Consider the following 25,443-nt stretch of genomic DNA (forward strand, 5'->3'; position numbering starts at 1 on the left):
GGCCAGTCAAGGCAGTTGCAACAAGGTATGGGCTTCCAATAACATAGCAAATGGCATAGCAAGTATATTGCACATATCTACCAACTTGTGTACTGGATATATTAAAGTAGTAATAAAGGTTGAGTGTTTTTTACCTTTTAATGCATTCTGTGCATTAATGCAAACAACACGCAGCACTTTCCTAACACCCCGGTCCCCCCCACACTTACCTGCAGCCACTTGTCTACTCTGCTGTGACTGGGAAGATACTCTGGTTTCCATGAACTTCCTGGTTGCGGGGTAGGGTACTGAGGGCAGAGGAGATATATGCTCATTCTGTCATTAGTCAAGGTGTGACTGCAAGGGTAGGGGCATGGCCAGACGCTCTGTGTGTCTATGATGCGGGAACGGCTGTGACCGTGCACGTGCGGATGCCTCCATAACAGTCGGCTAGCTGATGGAGGCAGCCGTACAGGGAAGGGAAGGCTAGCGATCTTGATACCACTTGAGAACAAGGATATTAAAAGAATTAAACAATAAGGAACATTTTTGTATAATAAGTCTAGCCCCCATTAATAAAACAAAACAAAACCTGAAGGTTTAATTTCGTTTTAAGGGGGCTTAGGGAGCACGAATATGGATGAATTAATTTGTATATGGATTGTAACGGCAGTTTCATGGAAAAGGGTCACACACATGTACACATGTCCTTGTAGCATGCTTGTCATTTTCTGTAGGGTAATGTACACTGAGAATTGTATGCAGTCCTTTTGGTAATGTCGGGAGCCCCTCTTAAGGCTCTCTATATATAGTAAGTTGCCAACGGCTGGCCTTGAGTCATGCTCAGACAGACTAAATTAAGGGTAATAGAGGGAAAAACACAGTTCTTAGATCAGCCTTCATCTTTTTTAATACATTAAGACTGAATATTCAGATTCTTGCATTAGGCCAAGCAAGACTTCCTCTCTTTAGATATTACTCCTTTTGATTTGCCTTCTAGTCTGGTCCAGAATGTTTTGTGTGTGAAGAAGCATGCTCAAAACGTCGACCACAAGGCTGTCCTCATCGTTGCAATCTCCCATGTCACCTCGAAGATTGCCCTCCATGTGTTCAGATGTTCAGGACCAAATGCCACTGCAAGATTAGTAATCTTTACATCGAGTGCATGTACGTATAAAACTCATCTCTTGCAAATTTTTACATCGAGTGCATGAATGTATGTAGAAACTCCCTTGCACATTTAATTAGGTTATTATAAAACAAATAAGTCATCTTGAATGCATAGCGACATTTAAGACCAACTTTATTTTTTTTCAATATTGTTAGAATAAGAGTGAAGTAAATGGTGTAGCAGATTATAACAACCTTTGAGTTACTACACTTTGCACATTGTCTACTAATTTCCTTATGTGCAATGTGCACATTCACTTCACAGTGCACTTCCTTCAGAAGAATTTGACATCTTGTGTTATGGGCAAGCAGGCTTGAGCAACCTATTATTGGACCAAAGCACTGTCTTATGGCGCATTGGGGCATGTTTAAGCCTACGCAAATAATAACTTAAGAAAAGTTGGTATTTGCATATGTTCTTCTGGGGGCACTGTGAAGAGAATGGCTAGAAGCCTTAGTAGATTCTAGGCCCCTTTAATTTAGGTCTGCTTAGGCAGTAGGGAGGTAGGGTTGGTAAATGGCATTAAATGTACCCATCAGCTGCGATAAGCTTAACCTACAGCTCTCTGTGTTGGACCATATGACCAACATCCACCAACAGTGAAGACTCTGTCCATAGTGTAGAACTATTGCAGGCTGCAAACCCTTCCCCCCAACTTGTTGAACATAGGCCACACAACCTGAAATAAAATTTGCTCATTACAGCTGAAAGTAAAGTGTATGGTGGCTTTAATACCCCTACCTTCCTAATGCTGGTCTAATTGATTAAAGAGGCCCCATCTAACAGGTCCATGTCCACTAAGTAGAATTGAGGCCAAACTGTTTTTTTTTTTTTTTTTTTTTTTTTTATTTAGAACAAAGATAATGGTTAAGACCTCTGTCATTTTTACATGTGTGTCCCACTTGGTAATTTTCCCTTGTGTCTAGACACAAGGAAAGTGAAGGAATTCTCTCCAAAGTGAAAGAATTCCATCTTTGTGAGTTGTCAAGGACAAGTGTCTCCTTATCTGGAAGATTTTCCCTCTTTTGCTGTTCTGTTGGAAACTCACACTTTTAGGCCAAAAGACAGTGGTCATAAGAGCAAATGGAGAGAAGAAATGGGTCCCCACACAAGGGGACCCAGACAGTAGTGAGAGCCTGGCAGGTGTTCTAACTCCTTACCACTCTACCCCCCCCAAAAAAAATCAACTACAATATAGCCAGTTCTTTTTTAAATGTGGTTCACAAGCAGTTTTTTAGAAAAGTATATTTCCAAGGAAAAAGAAAGCATCCCCACCACTCAAATGTTAATCATATGGTGTTTTGAGGAAAGATTCATATCATCCTTTGGTACTCAGCCCAGTCATTTGCTGGATCCCAAGATCTAAGCATCTACGGAAAATTCCGCCAGCGTACAGCTGGTTATATGAGGGTGATTTGTTCAGAGGAATTTCCAGAGCTGCATTAACTGTTGGATATACTTTTGATTGGCAGTTACTCATTCAAACAATCAATTTGGATGTTTTTTTGTTTGTTTTTTGTTTTAGAAAACTTACTTTGGCTAAAGAAAAGGAAAAGAATATCCTGACTTCGTGCAAAAATCAGTGTCCAAAAGAGGTAAGAATGGGCTTCGAGTCCTGAAGACTTGCCATGTTTAACTTTCCGATTAATTGTGAAAGAGCCTGTAAACCTAGACACATTTTATCCCACAGGCAAAGAATCACATAACCTTTGAGTAGTAGGATCGTTTTATTCAATCCTTGTTGAACATTTTCCAGTTGTATAATACTTACAATACTTTGCATCTTTCTTATACCTTCTTTAAAGTGTACCTGTTTACAAGTTATCATTGAAGCAACCAAATTTTTGCTATAGAACAATGGAGCACAGCTTGTGGATCAGGATCCTAATTGGGATCTCATCATATATGTGTATGATCTTAAGATAATAATAACATATGACACGTTGTCTATTTGAATCTATTTGGAATTCTTTTTTGTGTTTTAAGAATAAGGGAAAACTATCGAATGTGGCCCCAACAGAGCAATGGCGGTTAACTCAGTTGATATAGTGTGTGCCCCCCCCGATATCACCAAATGCTGCACATAATATTCAGTTAATGTAATGCACAGAAAGCTGCCATAAACTTCACACATGCAGAAGGAGATGGTCAGAGACTGCAGACATGCCACAGGAGATGGAGACTTCAGACATGCTTTAGCCATGGTTCACACCTAGGCGTTTTTAAGCAGTTTGAAAAGCGCTTTTAACTGCCCAACACAAGAAATCCCATGATTTTCAATGGCTCGGTTCACACCTGAGCAGAAAAACGCCTAGCACGAAAACGCCAGACACCTGAAAAGATACAGGAGCTGCTTTGGGCAGTTAAAAGCTCTTTTCCTCCCTATAGACTTCATTGGAAATGCTCAAAAACGCGCAACAGAAGCATGTTGCACATTTACGTGAGCGGTTTTGTGCGTTTATATGTGCGTTCTTCCATTGTCCACAATAGTTTATGAGCTACCAATCAAAAAGCGTTAAAACGCACATACAAATGTGCACAACGCGCAAATAACCGCATGCTGCTAACGCTTGTAGAAAGGGGCAAAAACGGTGCCGCTTAGGTGTGAACCAGGGTTTATCAGAGATATCGGAGACTTAAGACATGCTTCAGGAGACTCATTACAAGATCCTGTATAGAGATCACTGGTATTACAGCACCTTTCTAATCAGTGCTCCCAACAGCCCTCTTAAAAAAAATACATGAGCCAGATTTGTCATATCTCATTGCTAGGTCCATTATGAAAGAACAGAGGAAAAAAAACAAAACATAACTAGTGGGAAGGCGTAGACAGCACAGAATAATATGAAAAAAATAAACCGAATCGTTTACCTACTAGAAGCCAGTCTAAAAGGTTTTTCTTAACTAACTTGGCCACCAAAACACAGCCGCTCTTAGGCACACACAATAAGTACCTAAAGGGCTGCATGCCCTGGTTGGGCGTCAGGGAACTAGAGCTACATTACATGCTGTTAGTTGGACTTGGACTTGTAGAATTGCTAAAATGATTTAATATCCATTTTGTGTATGCTGATGAAGTAATTAAGATACCACTGTTTTTCTTTTCTTTTTTTAAAGAAATGGACTTAATTGTGTGTTGTTGTTTTTTTTTCTTTGTTTTTAAAAAAAAAAGAACTTACCCAATAGTTCAGCTCATTTAAACCAATGCATTTTGGTGCTGAGCTGGAAGAATCTTGCTTAACATTTTCTGCAGTTATATGATGTCTCGCCTTCCTGCTTTGCTCTAGCTGTTTTCAGGAAATCGATGTAAAAAAAACAAAACATACTTTGTGCCATTGGATTAGTATAAAGCAGACCTCATGTTAATACATTAGAAAGGATTAAGAACACTGTCAGGCAATTATACAGCCATTATCTCTGCTTCTTCAGCTTCAGCTGACATATTGGGATCTGTAGATTCAGATAACATTGTAAAGTTTAGTGAAGGACAATATAAGCTGTCAGAGACAGTTTTTTATCAGGCAATGAGGCAGAAAATCTTTTTAGTCTTTAACTATGACAGCACAGAGATTCTAAACTTGAGCCTAAATAACTCCTGCTTGAGAGTTTTTTAAAATTAAAATAATAAAATAAAAATTATTTATATATATATATATATAATTCACCTGTATATATATGTCTAAATAATGCTACTGAAACACAATTCCTGCTGCTTTTATGTAGAAACAAAATTAAGGTTTTGACCTTCACTTCTTCATGTATAGGGAAGTGGCCATGTTAATTTTCATAAATGTAAATGTATGCACTTGGGGGCTACTTGCTGCCCTCAAGTATTATAGAATTGTATTATCGAAAACAACTATAGTACGTATTCCTATGACAATGCTGATGTTATTCCAGGTTAGTATATACTGTGTTTTAGAACTCTTCAATAACAGTATGCAATGGTGATCTGCAGCTTGCAGGGCAAGTGAGATATTTTCTTATTTAAAGAGAGCTATAACCTCACTGCTATACAAATTGAAACAAATAAATAAATTATAAAGGAACATGGAGGACCTTGGTTATGAGAAAAGATTGTGTTTCTTTCTCATCCATTGAGGGACACAGGAAGTCATATACTGTTAAACTGCCACCTACAGCATTTGGCAAACAAAAAATCTGTAGGGCAGCCCAGGATAACCCCTCCTCTGTTCAGCATGCCTCAGTTTTCTGCTAGTGTCCTTGGAGGACGGAAGCCTTTTCTTCAGTCAAGATTCCTCACTACTTGAGTTGGTCTCTATATGGCGGCCTTTTTGATTGACCTTTCCTCGGCCTAGCTTTGGGGTGCCATACCTGGACCACGCCGGAATGGACATTGTGGGGCCAGCCTAGAAGTGACCTTCAGGCACTAGGTTCCACGTTGTACGCTTTCCGGAACCAATTCTGGTAGATAGTTAGCCACGGAGCACTTTCCAAGTCCAGAGTTGTCTAGCATTGCCGCAGCACTTGCCCTGTGTCCGAAGACTCAGGCTAAGCATTCCGAGATAGCTTGCGGTTTGCAGCACCAGACACCTTTTGAATTTTCTGATACCACCTGTTTTACCGCTGCTCTCTTTCTCACTAATCAGCATTGAGAAAACATAATTTCATAGCTGCTCCTGCTTTGTTATAGAGACACATGGAACTTCAATCTTCGGTCCCTTCCTCCTGCCTATCTACAGTTACCTTTGTTACCCCCTGCCTTTAGACCCTAATCAGCCACTAGTTGACTGGGTTTGTGACTACCTCATACCCTGAGCATAGTTTCAACATTGCCATATGGTCACAATGTGTCTGTATTTAGACACAAAGGGAATGGTCCCGCTGCAACGGGTGACCCCAGCTAAAACTCTGAGGGCATTAATATCTGCAGTCTGGTTATAGGGTCTACCTTATATAAGTCTTCTTTAGCTCTGGCGGGTGAGATGGAAGTCCCCTGCCTTGTCGTCCGAGGTCTGTAACTTTGTGCTCAAACTCACGCAGTTACTCAGAAATCCTGAGCGCACAGTCTCTAAGCTTGTTCCTGCGCCTTCCCCTGCAGAGTCCATCTCTAATCTCCCTGCGGCCCTGGTGGCAGTGACCATCTCAGACTTAGAACCCTCACAGTCTCTTTCTGGTGAGATTGTTTTTGAGGAATAGCAGTCTTCTGCTTTTACTGTGGACATGTAAGAGACTGTTTTGGCTTTTATTGATGCAGTACGTACTACCTTCATCTGGGTGATTAGCCTACTGTCTCCGGCGTACTGTCTTTAACCACTTGATGACCGAGGGGGTTTACACTCACTTCCTGTCCAGGCCATTTTTCAGTATTCAGCGCAGCGTTACATTGACTGACATTTATTCAGTCATACAACGCTGTACTGAAATTAATTTTATACCATTTTTTTGTGGACAGATAGAGATTTATTTTGGTGTTATTGAATCACCACTGGGGTTTTTAGTTTTTACTATATAACGACAAAACTACTGAAATTTTTAAGAAAAAAAAAACTGTCCTCCCTTATTATGAAACATTTATTATTACCCAATTTTCTGGTAAAATATAAAAGATGGGGTCATGTCAGGTAAATAGACACCAAACACATCAAACCTTAAAATCGCAGAAAAACTACCATACCCAAAATTGGGCATAGGCGACATATTAAAAGCTTTTACTGTTCATCAATTTAGTGTTATAAGTGATTGATGACCCTTGAATTATAGCTCACGCTCCGACACTCGCGGTGATATGTAACATGTGCGGCGTAATGGGCACAATCTTCATTTTGACACACAGGCGCACCCGACGCATGTTTGCGTGTGTATGTGGTGGCGGAGGACTTTAAAAATATTTTTCAATGCTTGCTCATGTCTCCATGTTTTATCTCTTTAACCCTTTTAGTTTAGCTAAACTACAAAAACCTGCAGCATGAGAAACTTACGTAAAGGGGCATATGCAACATGCATTCTGCTTGCATTTGAGATCTTTTCTCCACAAGTTCCTTTAAAAGATGCTTTTTGTTCTGCTTGTGACCCCCTTTTAAGCTTTATAAACCTGCTTCATGCTACTTTTGCATTCCTTTGGACTTCTGAGAGGAGAAGGCAGAAATCTGTATTGTTTTAGATAAACTAGGGGGAGGATTTTTGTCCTGCTGGGGAGATAACTTTTCACATTCTATCCTGGAGTTAGAACAGGGAATAGGAGAATATTTCCCATGTTTAGAGAATTATTACAGTTGCAGATGTCCCCATTGGAGGATTTTGCCCAGCTCTAGTTCAGATGACCACTCTAAAATTTTGCATTTCCCCATTTTCTGTTTCAGTCACAATTGTCTTCAAGGTAAATAGGGAACTGAATCTTCCCAGCAGGAATACAGACATCAATTAAACTTTACAAAGGGTCAAACTCTTTGTAAAACAAATACAAAAAATTCCCTTCACATACACTTTGACTGAATATACTTATCAAGAGTACAGTATCTTTTTACATTAGCGTTCCTCTTCAAAGATGACCAGAAGGACCAGAACTAAAGACTTTCGCCCAAATTATAATGATGTTAATCATCGTAAGTTTTCTGAGTAGCAGAGTTCAGAAAATCTTTCATATGGAAACCAGTTGTTACACTTTTCACTTACAGAGCTTGCTTAGAACCATATTTTATTTTGTTCCATAGCCCCAAACGTGAAAAACATCACAGGCTAACTAACACCATTATTTATGTTCATGTATTCCTCTGTAGAAAAATGTAAATACTTTCACTATCATCCCATTCGGAATACCTCAAAAGACTTTTGTCACATAAATTCTCAAAGAATGCATCATGCTGTGGAAAGGAAGCTTTTCAAATCCGTATAAATGTTGTGTGACTCAGTTCTATATTTCATTTTCCATTAAAATAAGGATAGGAACTTGAAAAATCGCTGTGAGGATCACGTTTTCATCTATTAGCATGACAGAGTGACTTCAGGTTTTCATTAGTATTGCTTCTTTTCCTATCAGAGAGAGTCTTACAGGATTGCTGAAGGTGTCATACAGACGTGGGCAAATTTGCTGGTACCCTTAAAGCTCATTGAAACAGCGCTTCATTATATCATAGAGTAAAGCAAAAAAGTGTAAAAAGATAAATTGTTGCTTATTCTACAAAGATATTCTAAGAAGGCATGGACAGATTTGTTGGTACCCCTTAAAAAATGATAAATATTTGCATCATAGTGATATTTCAAAATAACTTTTTTCTGTATTTAGTGTCACACATGTCTTTAATCTTGTATTCAGTCAGTCAGCCTATTTAAATGGAGAAAAGTAGTCAATGTGCTGCTTGGTATCGTCGTGTATACCGCATTAAACATGGACCAGAGAAAGCAAATGAGAGTTTTCTGAGGAGATGGAATGGACTGTAAAAAAAAAAGTTTGGTTGCCTATACGCTAGCAGCTGTTGTCATCTTCAAAGTCCCCTTGTGAAGTGACACACTTTTCTAGACGACTGTGCCACTGCCGGAAACATTCCTGGAATTCGTTTTCTGGAACGCTGCTCAGTATCTTCGGTGTGCTGGATGTCCGAAATGTCATCAAATCTGTTTCCTTTTAAGGCATTTTTTTATTTTGGAAAAAAAGCCAAAAGTCGCAGGGTGATATGACAGGGAAATAATGTGGTTGGTCAAATTTCTAAATGGATTTATGGGCCAGGAAATTGCGAACACTAAAGTCAGCATGTACAGGAGCATTGTAGTTTTGGTCTTTTCCTCCAAACAGATTCCCTTTTTAGAATTTTCAAGTAACAATTTTGGTTGTAAATTTGTCTGCCCACTTCTTGCATCATCGTGGACATCTTCCTGCACCTCCTTGGCGGTAATCCAGAGTGTGGCTCGGGGTTAATTTTCAGTACCATAAGCGGTAACCCCGAGCCACACTGGGGATTACAACGTAGCGTCTCTTACCTTGTCCACGATCGCCGCTGTGTCGCAGGGGGGCGGAACCGGCAGGAATTTTAAAAGTTAACAGAAAAAAAGATAGAACAAAAAAGGAAAAAAATTAAACCGCCTATGCCATTCAAAAACACTTGATTTCTTCATGGAATATTCACCAGCTCTGAAGAGTTCTGAGATGCAGGGTTATCTTGCTGTCTCTAGGAGAAAATGGACACTAAGCAAACAAATTAAAAGCATGTCACTTTAAGGACCTAACCCCTCCACTTCACACATGCCAGTTTCTCCTCAGGAGAAACTGGCAGGTTTCTTTCTTCGTTGGAGATTCTACCACCAAGAGCCAGCTATTAAATATTATAGAGCTAGCTGAGAGATTCATGTCTGATAAGTTAAGTCCTGGAAGTTTCTCTAGTTATCACGAAGCATGTGCCAGCATGCGCAGTCCAGTTTTCTGGTTTCCTCAGAGCGGTGTAGTTTGTTTCTATCAGCAGTGAATGTGGATGGAGAGTTTTTGACTCTGCTTCCTTTCTTACTCACCCTCAATTTCATGTTGCTTATTGGGAAGAACAGATATAGCCTGTTTTTTACTATTGCACAGCCATTCTTCAAATATTCTGCTGTCTGCATCAGGTGGTTGCAGTACCTCATTTTCCTTCCTCACACCAGTTGGTGAGGGGCCATGAGTATTATTGTGTCTGAATTGTCAGAACAGACCGTCATTAGCAGGGCACTGTGTAAAAGTGAATTATACCTTTCCTACTTTGTGTCTTACTACTGGTTTTATTCAGAAACTTTTTTTATTTACATTTACATTACATTTATTTACATGTTTTATTTACATTGGTGTCACTGATGTTTCTGGTTCTTCCAGTCACAAGTGTTCTATACATTTCAAGACCACTGAGGTATTGCTATGGTCACCTGTGCTTGTTATACTTTACGCATTTCACAAGTTGGCCACATGGAGGAGCTCTCTTTATTTCTGCTCAGACTTGCTGCGGGGGGAAAAAAACTAACTTTTCATTTCCCTGGCTATTGATGACTCCATAAGGAGCGGCAACGCTTGTTAAAGTTATACAGTGGCCAGGCATTGGTGACACTTACCTAGGTGCCTGGGGAGCGCACTCTTTCCTTCCTTGATTAAGGAACATGGCACATAGATTCAGCTCATGAATATAATACACCTAATGTATGCTTGTCGTAAACACTATACTATATTGATTCACTAGTAGGGCTATGAAAGATTCACTCAGCTTCAGAAAGTAACGGTTGCCTTCTTCATTGAGACTGTGCGTTCCTCTTTGAAATTAGAGGATATTATTTCTACTTCTGTGATTGCTAGTCTAAAAAAACCTTAGCGCGTCTTCAAGGTTTTTTTCCCCTTGATCCTATTTTTGATTGTTTTTTATATAAGGTTTTGGAAATTCCAGATAAGCAATTTCTGGTTCTTAGGCGTTTATGTCCCTGTATCCTTTCCGGATTATTTTGCTTTTAAAAAAACACACTGGTTCATCTCCTTAAACAATATGGTTATGATCCTTTTTTCAAGGACTTTGGCTACCTGGACAATCTTTCGCAACATAACAGTCGACTGCTGGAGTTGATCCACATTTTTGTTGTCTGGATCAGTAGACTGCTGCTTGTTGTGATGCAATTCTTGATGCTTGTTGCCTGTTGTCTTGTGTGTCCGCCTCTTCCATTCAGATACGCAGAGCTATCGGGTTAAGTGCTGGTCGACGGAACCCCAATGCAATAAGAGACTTTTGCGTTTACCCTACATGAGAAGTCATCATTTTGAAACTACCGTGGATTCCTTGATTTAAAAAAGCTACGGGAGGTAAAAGTGAACACTTACCTTGGATGTGTAAAAATAGGGATCATTGTTGTAAGCAAGCTCCTTCTTTTCCATCTCCCCAGTTTAAAAAGATGTCTTACACTTCCAAACTCTTGGACCTGCTAGACGTCCTTGGCAGCTAAAAATTCTGTTTTAGCATGAAGGTCTGCTACCGCCTTTTCTACATCTGGTGGGGAGACACCTGATGGAATTTGCAGAGACGTGGGAAGCTCAAATTTCAGAATATATTTTCATCTTCCTCCTTCTCGGTTCTTTACGTTCTGGCTTCATATGTCTCGGCAGCGTTGGACGAACCTTTTTTTTGCAGTTCGATGTCTGTTAGATGCAGATGTTAATAATTCCTGTTCTTTTGGCAGAACATTTACAGGGTTTTTTTACTCAAACCTGTTTACGTTTCCCAAACCTAGTGGAAGACTTAGTCCGATTCTGGATTGAAAGCAATCAATGCATTTGTACATCTTTACAAATTCTGGATGTAATCCATTCAGTTGGTTATTGCCGATTTTTGTTGGATTCCATAGGCATAAAGGATGTGTATCTACACATTCCTGTGTATCCAGCTCATCAGCATTTCCTTTGTTTTGCAATAGGTGACCTTCATTATTAATTTGTGGCTCTTCCCTGTTGGGTCGGCTTTGGTTTCAAGGGTTTTTACAAAAGTTCTTTCTCCATGTGTGGGATTTTTTTTCGTTGCAAGGGCATTCTGATTATCAAGTACATAGATGACTTTTTACTTTGAGAACAATCTCATGAGAGCTTAAAAAAGCTGTGCAAAACAAATGCCCGCAAACCTTAATGAACTGAAGCAGCGTTGTAAAGAAGAGTGGGCCAAAATTCCTCCACAATGTGAGAGACTGAAACTCATACAGAAAACGATTACTTCAAGTTATTGCTGCTAAAGGTGGTTCTACAAGCTATTGGATCATAAGGTGTACTTAGTTTTTCACACATGGCTTCTCCATTTTGGCTTTATGTATGTAAAATAATGACACAGTGTAAAATGGTATGTGTTGTTCATCTGAGGTTGTGTTTACCTAATTTGAAGACCTGCTAAAGACCAGATGATTTTTATCATGTCTTGCTTCTTAAGACCTTAGAAGTCAAAGGGGGTGTACTTTCTTTTTCACATGACTGTAGACATACTGTTCATTGTTATTTCCATAAATACAATATTAGAGATTTGGGGAACGTAGTCCACATCTGATCACTGCTTATTTCTATGCCTATAGAATTGACCCTATTTTTTTATGGTTGGATGACATATATGATATATATTATAAGAAATGATAAATACAAATATTAGAGCGGATAGTGCAGCAGTTCTAATTATAGCTAATTGACACACATGGAAGCTGCTGCCATTGAATTGAACACCTATGTCTCAGTGACCTCTGGTTACATCTATCCAGCTCCCATAGATTCCAAATAACTTTTTTTACTTTAGCAAAACTGCAAATACAGCATTTGACAAATAAATTGTGTGAAGGTAGAAACCATTTGTTATTCAGCTTTAAGATATGTTTATAGCCAGTTCTGCTAAGATCATTACTGTAGGGTAATGACAGCTTGAATACATGTTAAAGTGAGTATGTCCCTCTGAGTAAACATGCAGTTAGGAACCAACTCAGGAAGCCTGAGAAAATGTTCAGCCCGGAATCCCCTGAAAGAAAATGTATTGTCATTAGGAAATAAGTGGGATTTGAAGACAGATCAGTCACCTGCAATTAGTCTGCTTCCATTGGCATGAATAAAATAGCATGTTGCTGGTAATTTGGTGGGTTTTAGCAGTATAACTGTGGGATTGCTGATAGCCAGACATGAACTATTTATGTTGGCTGCCTAAAGGTGTTTTTCTGCCCTATGGGTTTTTTGTAGAAGTGTTGTTGCTTGACCCGAGTTTCATATTGCATGACTCCCTAGTACGCCTCTGTCTCTAGCTGTAGCTGCTTACTAGAAAGTCTGCTGACATTTATAGTCCTCGGTTTCTTTCCTTTGACTTTTCACATGGTGTAATTTGATGGTAGCAGGCAGATTTCCTGTGGAAGGAAGCTTACTGAACCGTAGATAGGAGATTGTATTAATGTAATCGCTTGTAGACTACATTTCCATCTGGTTTTGGCACTTTATGAAAGTATGTTTTTTCTATCAATTTAACAGTAAGCTGCTAATATATAACATATGATTAATTTAAATCTAAATTCTATTGAAGTTTTGACATTTGAAACGCTTACCCTAGCTATGTCAAAAGGTGTGCTGCAGTTTCATGCTGGTGACTATTTATTCTATGTGTAGTCCGTGTTTTAGGGTCTGTGAAGCAAAACATGTGGTGTCTATGCAATAAGTACATGGTTCTGTATGTTGCTTATGTGTTCACACTCTTCTTTGATTTGCTGGAAGTAAAGGTGCCTGGTGATTTTTTTTGGAGTGCATGGTATTAGGGCCTATTTACCCTTGTCTATTTTGATGCAGCAAAGCTCTTGCATTTTGCTGCATGAACATGCATGTCATGTAGAAATATTATTCATTTGGTTTGATCTATGTGCTGCAGTTTAGTGTGAAAGACAAAGGAAAACTCAGAGCCTATTAACACCTACACATGTGTGTTACCATGCACGTTGCATGCACATGGAACAGTGTAAATCCAGCCTTACACATTGATGTTAGGTAATGCCTAAGTACATGGCTAGAGGGCTAACATGCACATGCATTTTCCTAGTAATTGTTTTATTCACAGCACATGTTTCATTCAGCTTTCTGAGGAGTGAACTCATGCCCAGAATGGCAATATGGTTGGACAGACACCTGGCCAATGGACTACTTTGTTCCTGACAGCTTACTCATTAACCATTTAACAAATTCACAGAGGCCTTGTTTTTAGCCCCGTTTACTGTGCTAATAAAGGTTACAATGTTTTAACTTCTTTCCCATCTTCTGCTTTGAGTTGAATAATGTATAACAGCCATTTATATGGTAGTCAGAATATTGAGTCCTTCTATATCATAGATCTGGAGGGTCCATGGGGCAATATGACGCATGTATTATGATAAATTAAAAGAACAATTAGGTGCATGTGCGAGATGGAAAGTGGTTAGGTTAAGGAGGTTAAGTAACACTGGGAGGTCTAGGAGATGCAAAGTATATGCCAGCTAGGTTTATTTTACTGTTAACCTATTCCTAGGCTGCTATAGCATTCTGAACTGATTGGCCTTGTCCAGCTGAACACAGTCCTGGCCTTAAGAACTCTAGTTGCTTTTACTTTAGTTAAGACATTTTTTTTAACTTAAATCTAGGCAGGAGATGTGAGCATTGGTGATGCATGCCAGGTTGATTTGATTGGCCTACAGCTTGCTCCTCTGAGCCTTAGCATCATCCGTGTGAGAAGGGTATATGCATATACTCAGACATCTCACTGTTTCTTGCTTAATCATCCATGACTGGCAGCCTTAATGGCTGGTCATTGGGCAGGCTCCTTGGCCAGCAGCTGATTTTGGAATAGACCACTATCACAAATAGATTAAATGGATCTCGGGAGATACGTTGACTGCTCTGTTTGGGGTTGGGGGCACACTGTCAGAAATGAAAGTCTCCTACTCTTTCATACTTGTACTAAAGCTAAATTTGTTGAGGAGTAACCTGTTTAAAGTATACCCAGTTTAGGCAGTCAGTTAGTGCCTCTGCTTTGCGCAGAACAGGCTGTGACCATTGGCTATATCCCAAAAACACTAGCAAAGCATTGCTCAACTGTTCAAGAAGGGACCCCAACTCTGTACGTCTTTTACTTTTAGGTATAGAACCGGTAGGGTGAGGGGAAGATCCTTCATTTTATGTTTAGATTTTTAATTATAAGCTTCCCAGGGTATCCTTTCATGTTTATGTTGAAGTGAATCATATTGCCTACATGCTTTTCATTGTTGATGCTTATTCACCTTTTTTTTAATAGCTGTCTTGTGGACATCGATGCAAAGAGATTTGTCACCAGGGAAGTTGTTCCCTACTGTGTAACCAGAAAGTTAAATTTCGATGCCCTTGTCGGAGAATTAAGAAGGTTGGTATATCTACCTGACCCCACAAAATGTTTTTTCAAAACGAACATTTCTCTGTAGTGTACGTTCTCTGCTTTGTCAGCGCAATTATATTTGCACGGTTATTAATAAAGTCCAGTGTGTTTGCATATATATTTGTTAGATCTGCTAATATTAGTTCTATATCCTGCTCCACTGAGGAGCATGGGGCCGAAGTGAAAGATTTGCTAATATGGCCATATAAAAAAAAAAACAGACTGAAGAAAATAAATTATAGACATTTTATAACATATTCAAGTATCTGCTTGAGCTCATTAATAAGGTAGTAAAAAGAGTAATAATGTTCAGTAAATAACACCCATCATCCGTTGAGGACAATGAGAGATGTTGGTTTTCCAAGAACTACTGTGCTTTACACCTCAATTTGTTTTATTTTAAAGTTCTTTTGCCATAGGAAAATTGCAGTTTGCATATAAACTTAGAAATTGGTGGTTCAACAGTATGTAATGTGAGGCACTGGTGGGTAGGATTGTAGACGGTCTGTATAGTTGAGGGTTTATGGTAGATGTGGAGCAAAATGTTTTATTTTCTCAGACTTAAGTTCTGTTCTGGGTCATGGAGCCTGGAAGCTTTGTAGAGCTTTGTGTGAGATAAAAGCCTCAATTTCCACATCTTAAAGTTTACTTTTCTGACCAAGTTTCATCTTACACCCTGGAAACTGAAACATGGTCACATTGCAGACCCCCGCACCCCTGGGTAGAGGGACTTAACATTTTCGATGGAATACAAGTGTGGTGATGTCCTTGCACTTGTAGTCTATTCATTGTTTGGAAGGAGAATCTGCAGGAGCCAGAGCATTGCACCCATGATTTGCTGATTACATTTTCAATGCTTTACTGGCTTCACTGATAAGCTGGCCATACACTGGCCACAGACTGAAAAAAAATAAAATCTAACAAATTCCTTCATCCACGCTAAATAGCTGATTGGCTTCAGTTACTGTTCGACTTGGCTCTTTCGATTTTCTGATCGAAGGATGTTGGGCAGAAAGCTGCTGAAAGGGACATCCACTAAGCGAATTTTGCAAAGTCAGACAAGTGTGGGAAATTTATGATTTATACCTTGAGCTTTGCCGTTTCAAGGAAGCCTAATAATGTGCATATAGTAGTTTACTGGTTAGTAGCAGTTAAGCATTTTTTCATTTCTGACTGCAATCATAGCATTTCCTTTTTGGCTCTGTTTTTTTGTGATTTACACTTTGCCGTTAATCTCTCCATAGGGTTTTTTTTGCTATTTTGAATAGCTTTGGAAAGAAAAAGCATTCCTCCTATAGTGCACACAGCATCATAGTATGCAAAACAGTGTGAACTTTAAGTTCTTTCACAGAGCAGATCTGCTGTGTCCTGAACAAGTAGTCTGAGGTATTTTCTGAGAGTCTGTGTGGTTTGGTGTTTTGCCATAATATACAAAACAAAAAATCTAATGATGAGGAAGTATATTAGACATCATGGGAGAGAGCAGGTCCCTTATATGACGTGGTTTTCAAAATCCAGTTTTGTGTCTGAAAAGTTTCTCAGCAAAATATAACACATCCACATGAGCTTTAGGTCTGTCTATTATTAGGTAGCAGAGCTACCAAATTGTTTGCCTTACTACGAAGGGTGGATATTCTCAGTTAGTGTTACCCCCACAGGTACTCCTTGTAAGAGTGAATTCTGATAAACTGTTTTAACGTGTTAGCATGTTATAACTCGTATTCTTGAACTGTAGTATATTCTTCCCATGTTTGCATGCATTTTCTCCAGATGCTAAATATTACAGGCTGCGCCTGTGCACTAACATCCCATATGCCCGAATGAGACATTGCTCCTTCTCTACGGGTATGTCTCATTTAAATCTATCCAATGTTAGTGTGAGGGCAACCTGATTCTAGATTTTTACCGGCCGAGCTGCAGACAGCACAAGAGGCTGCAGCCTTGGAAAAGGCAAGTACAGACATTTGAGGGGACTAGGGTGAATGTTTTAAAAGGTCATTTTGAAGCTTAGATACATTTTGCAGTAATAAATCATAATGGCCATCCAGTGAAACATATGATTGTATCCTTTTAATGAAGCTCGGAGAATAATCTGTCTTTTGTTCCAGCAGCTTTTAATGTAGACTGTATAGATGATTTCACTCTGTTGGATGCTCTGTCAGGCCTTGTTTTTATTTGCAGTTACAATGGATGGAGAAGACATGTCTCCACCACAGATCAAGGACATATTTTTCTCTGATCTTGTTAGCCTGGTGACCTCAGGCTTATTTACCTAGTTTTTCATTCTGCTCTGTCCACAGTCTGTGCTTATAGTGTGTGCAGCCTCTTTGTTGTGGTGTTAGATCTAAGGATTATTGTTGCAACAGAGTTATCCTTTCCCCCAGAACTTGGTGTTTTAGTTTATATCCCCACTTCATGCGCAATCTGGCATTCATTTGTTTGACCAAAGCCCTTGCTGAATGTCGGATCTCCCAAATATCCATGTGTCAGATCTATCCAATATCTATTAAGAAACATCTACAATATGTCCCAAGGCTTTTTTAGTGGCACCAGAGTAATTGCATACATTTCCTTAATACTCCTTTAGAGCTAGCACAAGTCTTGTGTAGTCTACACATTACATACATTAGTTAGAACTTTTCTTTTAATATTTTGAAATTTCCATAATTTATGATGAACAGAATTTTACATGTGGAGATGTTGGATATTTCATCTGTGTACCTCCTTAGAGCTGCATGATATAGTGACCTTCTTGAACTTGCTGATCAAAGCATTGTTCCCTTTTTCCATTTGTAGGAGTTTCCATGTAACACCGCACGTGGAGGTCACGTTTCACTGGAGTGTGATTCCCACTGTTTAGAAATGAAGAAAAAAGCTGTAGAGGTAAATTCCTGCCCGTTCCACCCGATACTTTTAAGTGGTTTGAGATAGATCAGCAGCATATGTGAGGAGCTTTCATAGAAATGTCTTATAGAATTTAACATATTCACATCCACAGCCTGTTGTGACTTAAATAATGTTACTCTTATTGTAGGCCGGGCCATGTCAAACTGTTGTATTTTGGTCTTAGGTGCTCCTCTTCTCACTCCTCGTGCCCCACAGCCAGTAAGGATTTAAACAGATGGAATCAAAAGACAGTTAATTTGTTCTTTATGATCTAAAATGAATGTGGCATTACTTAATATCGCTTACGAAATATCATTATTTTTTTTTTTTTTATGATTGTTTTTATAACAATGGCGATTTGATAAAGCAGGGGGCATGAATATGCAGAAGCATGGCACCACACCCCTGATTCATTAGACCACAAAAAACAACTTGGGGCTTTCGGGATGCCTTGAAAACCCCACATGTTTTTAATGTTATTTGTGGTCTAATGCTTGTTTTTGTCAAGGTCATGTCAGTTGACAAAGAGCAGCAGTATTTTTTACCATTGGGGAAGCTTGACCCTTGAAACTAATGTGGGCCTTAATATTGTAAATTCGATTATTTTACAACTAGATTCAATGTGTATGGGCTAATGTTTCCCAAACATTAGTACGTTTTGTGCCACTGTCAGTGACTGTCACATGTACTGTATGTGGTAGCTGCAAGGGACATTTTGATTTGTATAACAGTAGCCAGTTGTTGGCATTCATTCTCATGCATACTGCAGCATTTGTGCTGTGCCCGCCCCAGTAAAAGCACATCGAACCTGGACTCTGCTCTCTTCGAACTGGACACAGGAACCTGTAGTAGATACTCTGAAGAATAAATAATGGACTAGAATGTCATGGTCCTTGGTGTGTGCTGATGTGCAAGGTTCATACTGTATGTTTTAGGGAAGCAAATTTCTAGACTTAGCTGTCATTTAATTTGTGATGCATTGTTTTTTTAACACGCCTATCAAAAAAAATGTTTTTTAACCACTTTTCTTCCCTTCATCATAATGTGTGATTAATTTTACATTTATGTCGTGTATGGGGGCTAAAGAACTCTGCAGGCACTATCCTTATCCTGTGGAGAATGCACCAGGGGTGTCGGTAACTCCTTTGTAGTGTCACTAACCCTCTAATGAGTGTGTTATCTGATTATTCACTTTCATTGAGGACACACTTAATGGTAAGCCTCTGTTTTTAATGCAAATAGACAGTATAATTGTTTTTTTTTACAGCCTAGCTGGTAAGTGTGGTGGGAAATTTTTGTGTTTGTATTGTGGAAAGCCCTTCCACGTGAACCTTATTTAAATGCTAGTTATTAATTTGCGCAGTTGCCGTTTTTGTGTAATTTGCTGAATTATAAGCATGGCAATACTAAAGATGATAGAGGGACTTCTTACTTGGATCACGGTGATGTTTAAAGGCTGTTTAACCCCTTAAGGACCAAGGCATTTTTTCGTGTTTTATGCACACATGTTATAATTCACATTTTAGGCCTGAAAATTACTTAAAACCACCAAACATTATATATTTTCTGAAAGCCAAGACCCTGTAGAAAAAAATGGTGGCAGTTGCAAATTTGTATGATGCACGATATTAGCGCAATTTATTATCAAACCCAAACATTTTGTGGAAAATGCACTTAAATTAAATTTAGTGCCCCAAAACACAATATAATACCTATTTTTTTTGTAAAATATGAACAGATGAGGTTACAACACGTAAAAAGATACCCAACATGCCCAGGTCAAAAATTGTGTGTCCGTGAAACTGTCACAAAATTCAGTACCCCAAAAAGTCAAAAGGCGACGATTTAAAAGCCCCTGTAGGTCATCAATTTAGGGATATGGCCTTAGAATTATTGGGGTGCACAGGACAATTTGAGTATTTAGGATGTGGTACCCCCACAATACCCCGGGTTGTACCATTTGAATATCTAGTAAATATCCAGATTGATTAATCATGGCAAAAATGTGACCAAGTACCACAAAGAGTGGTTTTCTTTCCATACGTAGGGCCTTGGAATGCAAGTAGTCAGGATCTGAGTATTCTTACTGGTGAGAAGAAAAGAAGAAAAAAAAGATCTCCAAAACCCTTTCTGTGATGCGGATGTTGCCACAAGGAAGTCAATTTACAGTTTCACATTTAGGAAGCAGTCAACATGCTTAGATTGTTGTTGAAAGCCTGCAATTCTGACATCATAGCCCCTTGCAAAGTACGCAAAATGCTGTATGTGTGTTCTTCATTTTTTAAATATTTTTATTTTTGCAGATGAAAGAAAAAGAAGTAATTGCAGCAAACGAGGAAGAGAAACGCAAACAGCAGGTACTGAGAGTTTTACTAATGAAGTTACATTATTTATGTTGTATGCAGAGGTACTTTGGTAGCAATTGCTATGCTTCTTCCTGTCTTACCAGGTACCCTAAGTTTTGCTTTATTATGGTAGGCTGGTCAGTTCCCAGCAAGGCTGGAACCGTCTGCTGACTTTAGGGGTCTCCATAGATATCCAGATTGTCAACCATTCCTGAAAAAATCGCCATGATTGGTGGTGATCATTCTTTTAGGTGTATTTATTCCAAAGTTTACCTTTTCCAGCTATAAAGTATAAAACATTCATTGACTCTTCTTACGTACACAAACAATTTTAAATAATAAATCAGGTGGGTGTGATCCCAGCAGCCATTTTAAAATTCACATGTAAATATGGGGTCTTCTTTGTTTACTGAACTTTTGTGGCAGCCAGCAAATTTTTATAAAGTGGGAGGGTCCAATAGAACACAGAAAAAAAAATTAAATAGGAAGAACACAAGTATGTTACTGATAGAAAATGTGAGAAGAAACAAAACTGTAGGTACTGCCTATAGCAAGTTGGCTTGTGTTCAAACTTGTACTGGAAAAAAAACACTTCAATAATTTGGTTATTATAGGTAACAACTTAATGTACAACCCCAGTCAAACAGCTTATACACAATTGAAATATCTTTGTGTATTAGTCAAAATATTCTTATTCTTTTCAGCCTTTGATTCCAACACCCTGCAAAATTCTATAGCCATAATATAGTGACACCATTATTTGCCATGGCAGACTTGCAGGTTCCTGTGTCACCTGCCTGCTCCCTGGACCATGAAAAATCATCTGCACTAGCAGAGGTACTCCCTGGGCCGTCCTCCTCCTGCAAGCTGCCTAAAGTCTGCTGCCTGAAAGCTTATTAGATGGGCAGTGGTCAGTTTCATCACTGACTCGCAATACATAACTTTCTATGTCCAGTTTTATGCCTTGGGATTGTGGAAGGTGTAGATGCAAATGTGGTGCACCTGTCTGCTCCAATACTCTACCCATTCAGATGCAAATGCAAACAAATAGAATGTCAGCAGCAAATGTAGTCAGACACTGCTGTGTATATTCGTTTTGGTGCAATGAAAAGTGGGTTTTTCTGTAATGTATTTTTGCACCATGCAGTTCTGTGCACTACCTTTCCTGCAGTAGGCATTGTGAGCTCACATATATCTAGGGGAAAACAAAATATAAAGTACTTTTTTTTTAGTTTTGAATAGAGTTGCCACTATCTATACTTTTGGCAGTCTGTGTTCCATTGGGGAGATTTTCCTTTATTTTTTAGGATGAAACAAAACAGGAAATAAGAGGCCATCTCTCCAAAGAAAGTTAAATTCTCTCTTGTCACTGGAACAAGTGTCCTACTTGGAAGGTTTCCCCTCTACACCTATTCTAGTTACAACTTAAACGTTTGGATTTTCCCTTTAAGTGCTGGTGGCATTGGTCATTAGAACAAAATAGAAAGGGTGACGCTCATCCGCACCGACACAGACGGCAAAAAAAACCTGATGGGTTCTAACCCTTCACTACTTTATCCAAAATATACACTGTGCATACACTTTAAAGCAGAACTAAACTTTTCATTTTTTCATGCAATCCTAAAATATCTAGGGAAAAATCGTGCATGCATATCTGCAACATTTCTTCCGTGTGGCTGTGTGAAACTTCCATGTGAAACCTCTTCTGTTACTTCTCCTCTGAGCTGATAAATGAGGTGCCTGTGTCAGAGGGAAGTGATGTCATTTTTCCCTTGCAGGAAGTAATCTGCAGCAACTGTTTTCACCTTTTTGCCAACAACTGGGTTTTAACAAAGAGCTTCTACCACTACACTATTTCTACTGTTTTATGTGCAGACTTATATAAAAACTTGTGGGTAGCCATCAATCCAGAGCTTTAGGTATTTATTCAGTTTTATTTTTTCTGCACTGCCACATCACAGACATGCTATTATAGGGGGCAATGTGCAGTGAGACTGACCTACTAGACAGAGGAGATGTTTGGATAGAAAGTGCCAACATGACAGAGAAAGCTGCCCTGGGCAGTGACCAAGGATTCAGGTAACATTTAAAGTAGTATTAAACTCTCAAACTCTTTTTCCATTATGAATCCAGATCAAAGAAACATCCATTGCCCAGCTAAGCATTGCTTTACATTTTTACCCAAATACTTACAATCACCATGTTTCTGAAGAGCTGATTCCAAGTCTTTCAACTCAGCTTCCTTGAACTTCCAGTGCAGTACGAAGATCACCAAGGACAGAGCAGACTCCAGCAACTGTTTATCTACTTGCTTATAGAAGGGAGGAGAGGGGGCCAGGGGAGTAGCTTGGAGACACACACAGCTTACTGGCACACACAAGGGTGACTGCATAGCACTCAGCTTGACAAAGGAGTCACTCTAAAACAGGAAGTCAGGACCAGCGCTCTGGGGACCCACTTATCCTGCAGAAACTAAAACTTTGAAACATTAAGAAGCAGCATTCATTGTAAGTGATTTTATCAGCATTTGAAATAGCTTAAAATCCCTTTGACTTTAATATCACTTTAAGGTGAAAATATACCTTTTTTCCCTTGCTGCAAAAAGGGTAAAATTCTCTCTATGGATATCTTGCCAGTCAAGCTCAACCCAACAGTCATAGAGAGGTCCTCCTGCAGCACCTGCACAGCATATTTAAACTGCTGGGGAAAAAAACAAAGGATAGATATTTCCAGCTTTGCATGCACATTTTTTCTCCCAAAATATGTAGCAGAGATTGCATTAAAAAGGCAAGTTTTGTTCTGCTTTAAGATGGTACTTTTGTAGATTAGTTAAATGAACGTTAAAAAAACGTATTTCAGGAGACTAGAGGACTTGTTGTGCTTTCAGGTTGTCAGGGTTGGGCGTAACAAGCCAGCACGCTGTGTGCAATATGCCCATCCTCTCAGACTACACTTTGTTCCATGCAAGCCTGTTAAGATTTCTGCTATTACTGCCTGGGGAAGTGCTGTCATACATCGATCATCTCTCAGCTTGCACTGAATACACCACAATAAGTAATTCACAAAGAATGTGATAAAGTCAACAGGTTTAAAACTGCTTTGTATTGAAGTGTTTAAATGTTTATTGAACTGAACAGCTCAGCCTCACCGGGGTATTTGTTTCTTGCTGCATCACTATTATCTTGCGCTGGTGCTACAGCCCCATGTTTCTGTGAAAAGCTCCCCTGGACAGGCCTCTCCGCCACCAAGGAAGTCAGTGCAGCTGATGCCAGGTCCTTTTCTGTGATTGCATACTGCTGTTTAGTCTTATGTGATCACACATAGCATCCTTGTTTCATCTGCAGTGACCCTCTCAGTCACTGACCTGAAACAAATAAGCAGCATATGGAGTCAAAACTGATTTGTATTCTGCCTATTTCCCCCAGAGTATTAAATCCTGAGGATTGGCATGATGGCCAAGCAGCAAACATTCAGTAAGAGGTCATCAGTTCTATTGCCTTAGTGTTTATCTCATGACGTTTTGAAAGTGGTGTATTTCAGTGTTTTAGTGGAGGGCTTTTTGGTTCCCTTATCGAAGCCAGACTGGTTATCATGTGTCAGTGTAGCTATCTATAGCATCCAATGTAATTCAGAACAATGCAGCATTATTACAGACTTTGAGGAAATTTATCAAAACTGGAGCAGACAAAATCTGGAGCAGCTGTGCATGGAAAAATGATGTCATTGCGCACGCGCGTGGTGACGTGACGCGCATGTGCAGTGACGTCTCGGCGGGGTGACACTCGGTTACCGCACCGCGTGTCACCCAGCCTCGGGACGCCCCTGCTTACACACTTCAATATTTCCTTGCAATTGGGGAGCAGCCTGTGTGTATGTCCTAACCTTTCCATCGATGGCGGCTTAATTGATAGCACATGCAGCATTAGACCAGTTCACTTTGGCACATGAAGGCTTATCTTAGTTACCTAATTCAGATATGCCCTCAGGACGGAGATGGTCACACACAAGAGCTAAGTTGGTGTTCATGATCCTAGCAGGATAGTGCCATGCACCTGAATCCAGTTAATGAGTATTGTGTATGAAGAGCACACACTCCCTTGTGCTAGTGAGTACAGAGGTGATCAGTCAGTGTAATTTGCAACAGTAGTCTTTCCCAAACTATCATTTCTACGGTACATACCATGACTATAATGATGAAAGGGCAATCCTTCTGACATTTTTACATTTCAGTTAGTAGATGGGAGAAAGTGTTTCTTTCTGTCTGTGTCCCTGTTGAGGAGATTCCCATCCATCTCTGTTTGCTCCCTTGGACAGGATGTAAGGGAAATCTCCCCCTCACTCTATTCAATCCAAAGTAAAATGTTGGCTGGAGTTATATCCAAACTTGCAGCCATTTGTCCCTGTGACAACTGTATAATTTACATTGCAGTTTACATTTGTGAATGTTCCATTTTATAGGCTGAATTAGAAGCATTTGAAAACCGGCTGAAAGGAAAACGGAAGAAAAACAAGAAGAAGGATGAAGTTGAGCTTCAGCCATCCACATGGCAGAAGTATAAGAAGTATATCATAATGCCCGTATGTGGCATTGTTCTTGCTGTATTTACATTGTATCTGACTCAAGTAAATATATGACATTTTAAATTCACATGTAACCAGGAAAGTAAAATGACGAGTTGTGTTTCAAGTGAAAATGTCATCTTCTAATTTCTTTACTCAATACATAGAATATTGTATTGAACACGTATTGTGTAAAATGGAAGATGAATTGAGATATTGTCTTTTTACATATTTCAATATTGAGTCATACATATATTGTTACTTCTACAAGAGTTTTATGAGCTTCTCGGCTTAGATGAAAATGTACCTTTCTTAAGGCTAAATAATACATACAAGCAATGTTCCCATGGTGCACTTGACAGAAATGTCCTTATGCATTGTATTGTTAGTCACCTCACTGATTATAAAGCAGATGTTCTTTGTATATTGGAAGCATTGTTGGAGAGTTTTCACCTGTTTGTTAGAGAGTTGATTTGAAGAAAGATACACTTGTAGCTTAGTGAAGACACTAACCTAATGTTCTGATATAACATAGATGTAATGGGATGTATATGTAGAGCAATGAACATTACCCTCATTTTTGGCATGCTCAGAAGAAAAACATTTAAAACGCATATTTGTTTTGTTGCTCAAATGGCTTCAATGGCTACATTTACAGACATAC

The 25,443-nt window shown here is 39.2% G+C and overlaps 1 protein-coding gene across 1 annotated transcript in view; it reads left to right on the forward strand.

Moving 5' to 3' along the window:
* NFXL1 (nuclear transcription factor, X-box binding like 1) overlaps nt 1-25,022 on the forward strand; it is a 75,677-nt gene extending 50,655 nt beyond the window's left edge. Inside the window, exons 18-23 of the mRNA XM_018564956.1 lie at nt 980-1,146; nt 2,676-2,745; nt 14,872-14,976; nt 17,785-17,871; nt 20,178-20,231; nt 24,678-25,022. Of these exons, the coding sequence (XP_018420458.1) occupies nt 980-1,146; nt 2,676-2,745; nt 14,872-14,976; nt 17,785-17,871; nt 20,178-20,231; nt 24,678-24,854 (660 nt within the window). The 3' untranslated portion in view covers nt 24,855-25,022. The remainder of the gene's footprint in view (nt 1-979; nt 1,147-2,675; nt 2,746-14,871; nt 14,977-17,784; nt 17,872-20,177; nt 20,232-24,677) is intronic.
* Nucleotides 25,023-25,443: the final 421 nt, after the last annotated feature.

This window comes from Nanorana parkeri, unplaced genomic scaffold, assembly GCF_000935625.1.
Source record: "Nanorana parkeri isolate BGI_ZX_2015 unplaced genomic scaffold, ASM93562v1 scaffold800, whole genome shotgun sequence".
In the NCBI taxonomy this organism is placed as follows: domain Eukaryota; kingdom Metazoa; phylum Chordata; class Amphibia; order Anura; family Dicroglossidae; genus Nanorana; species Nanorana parkeri.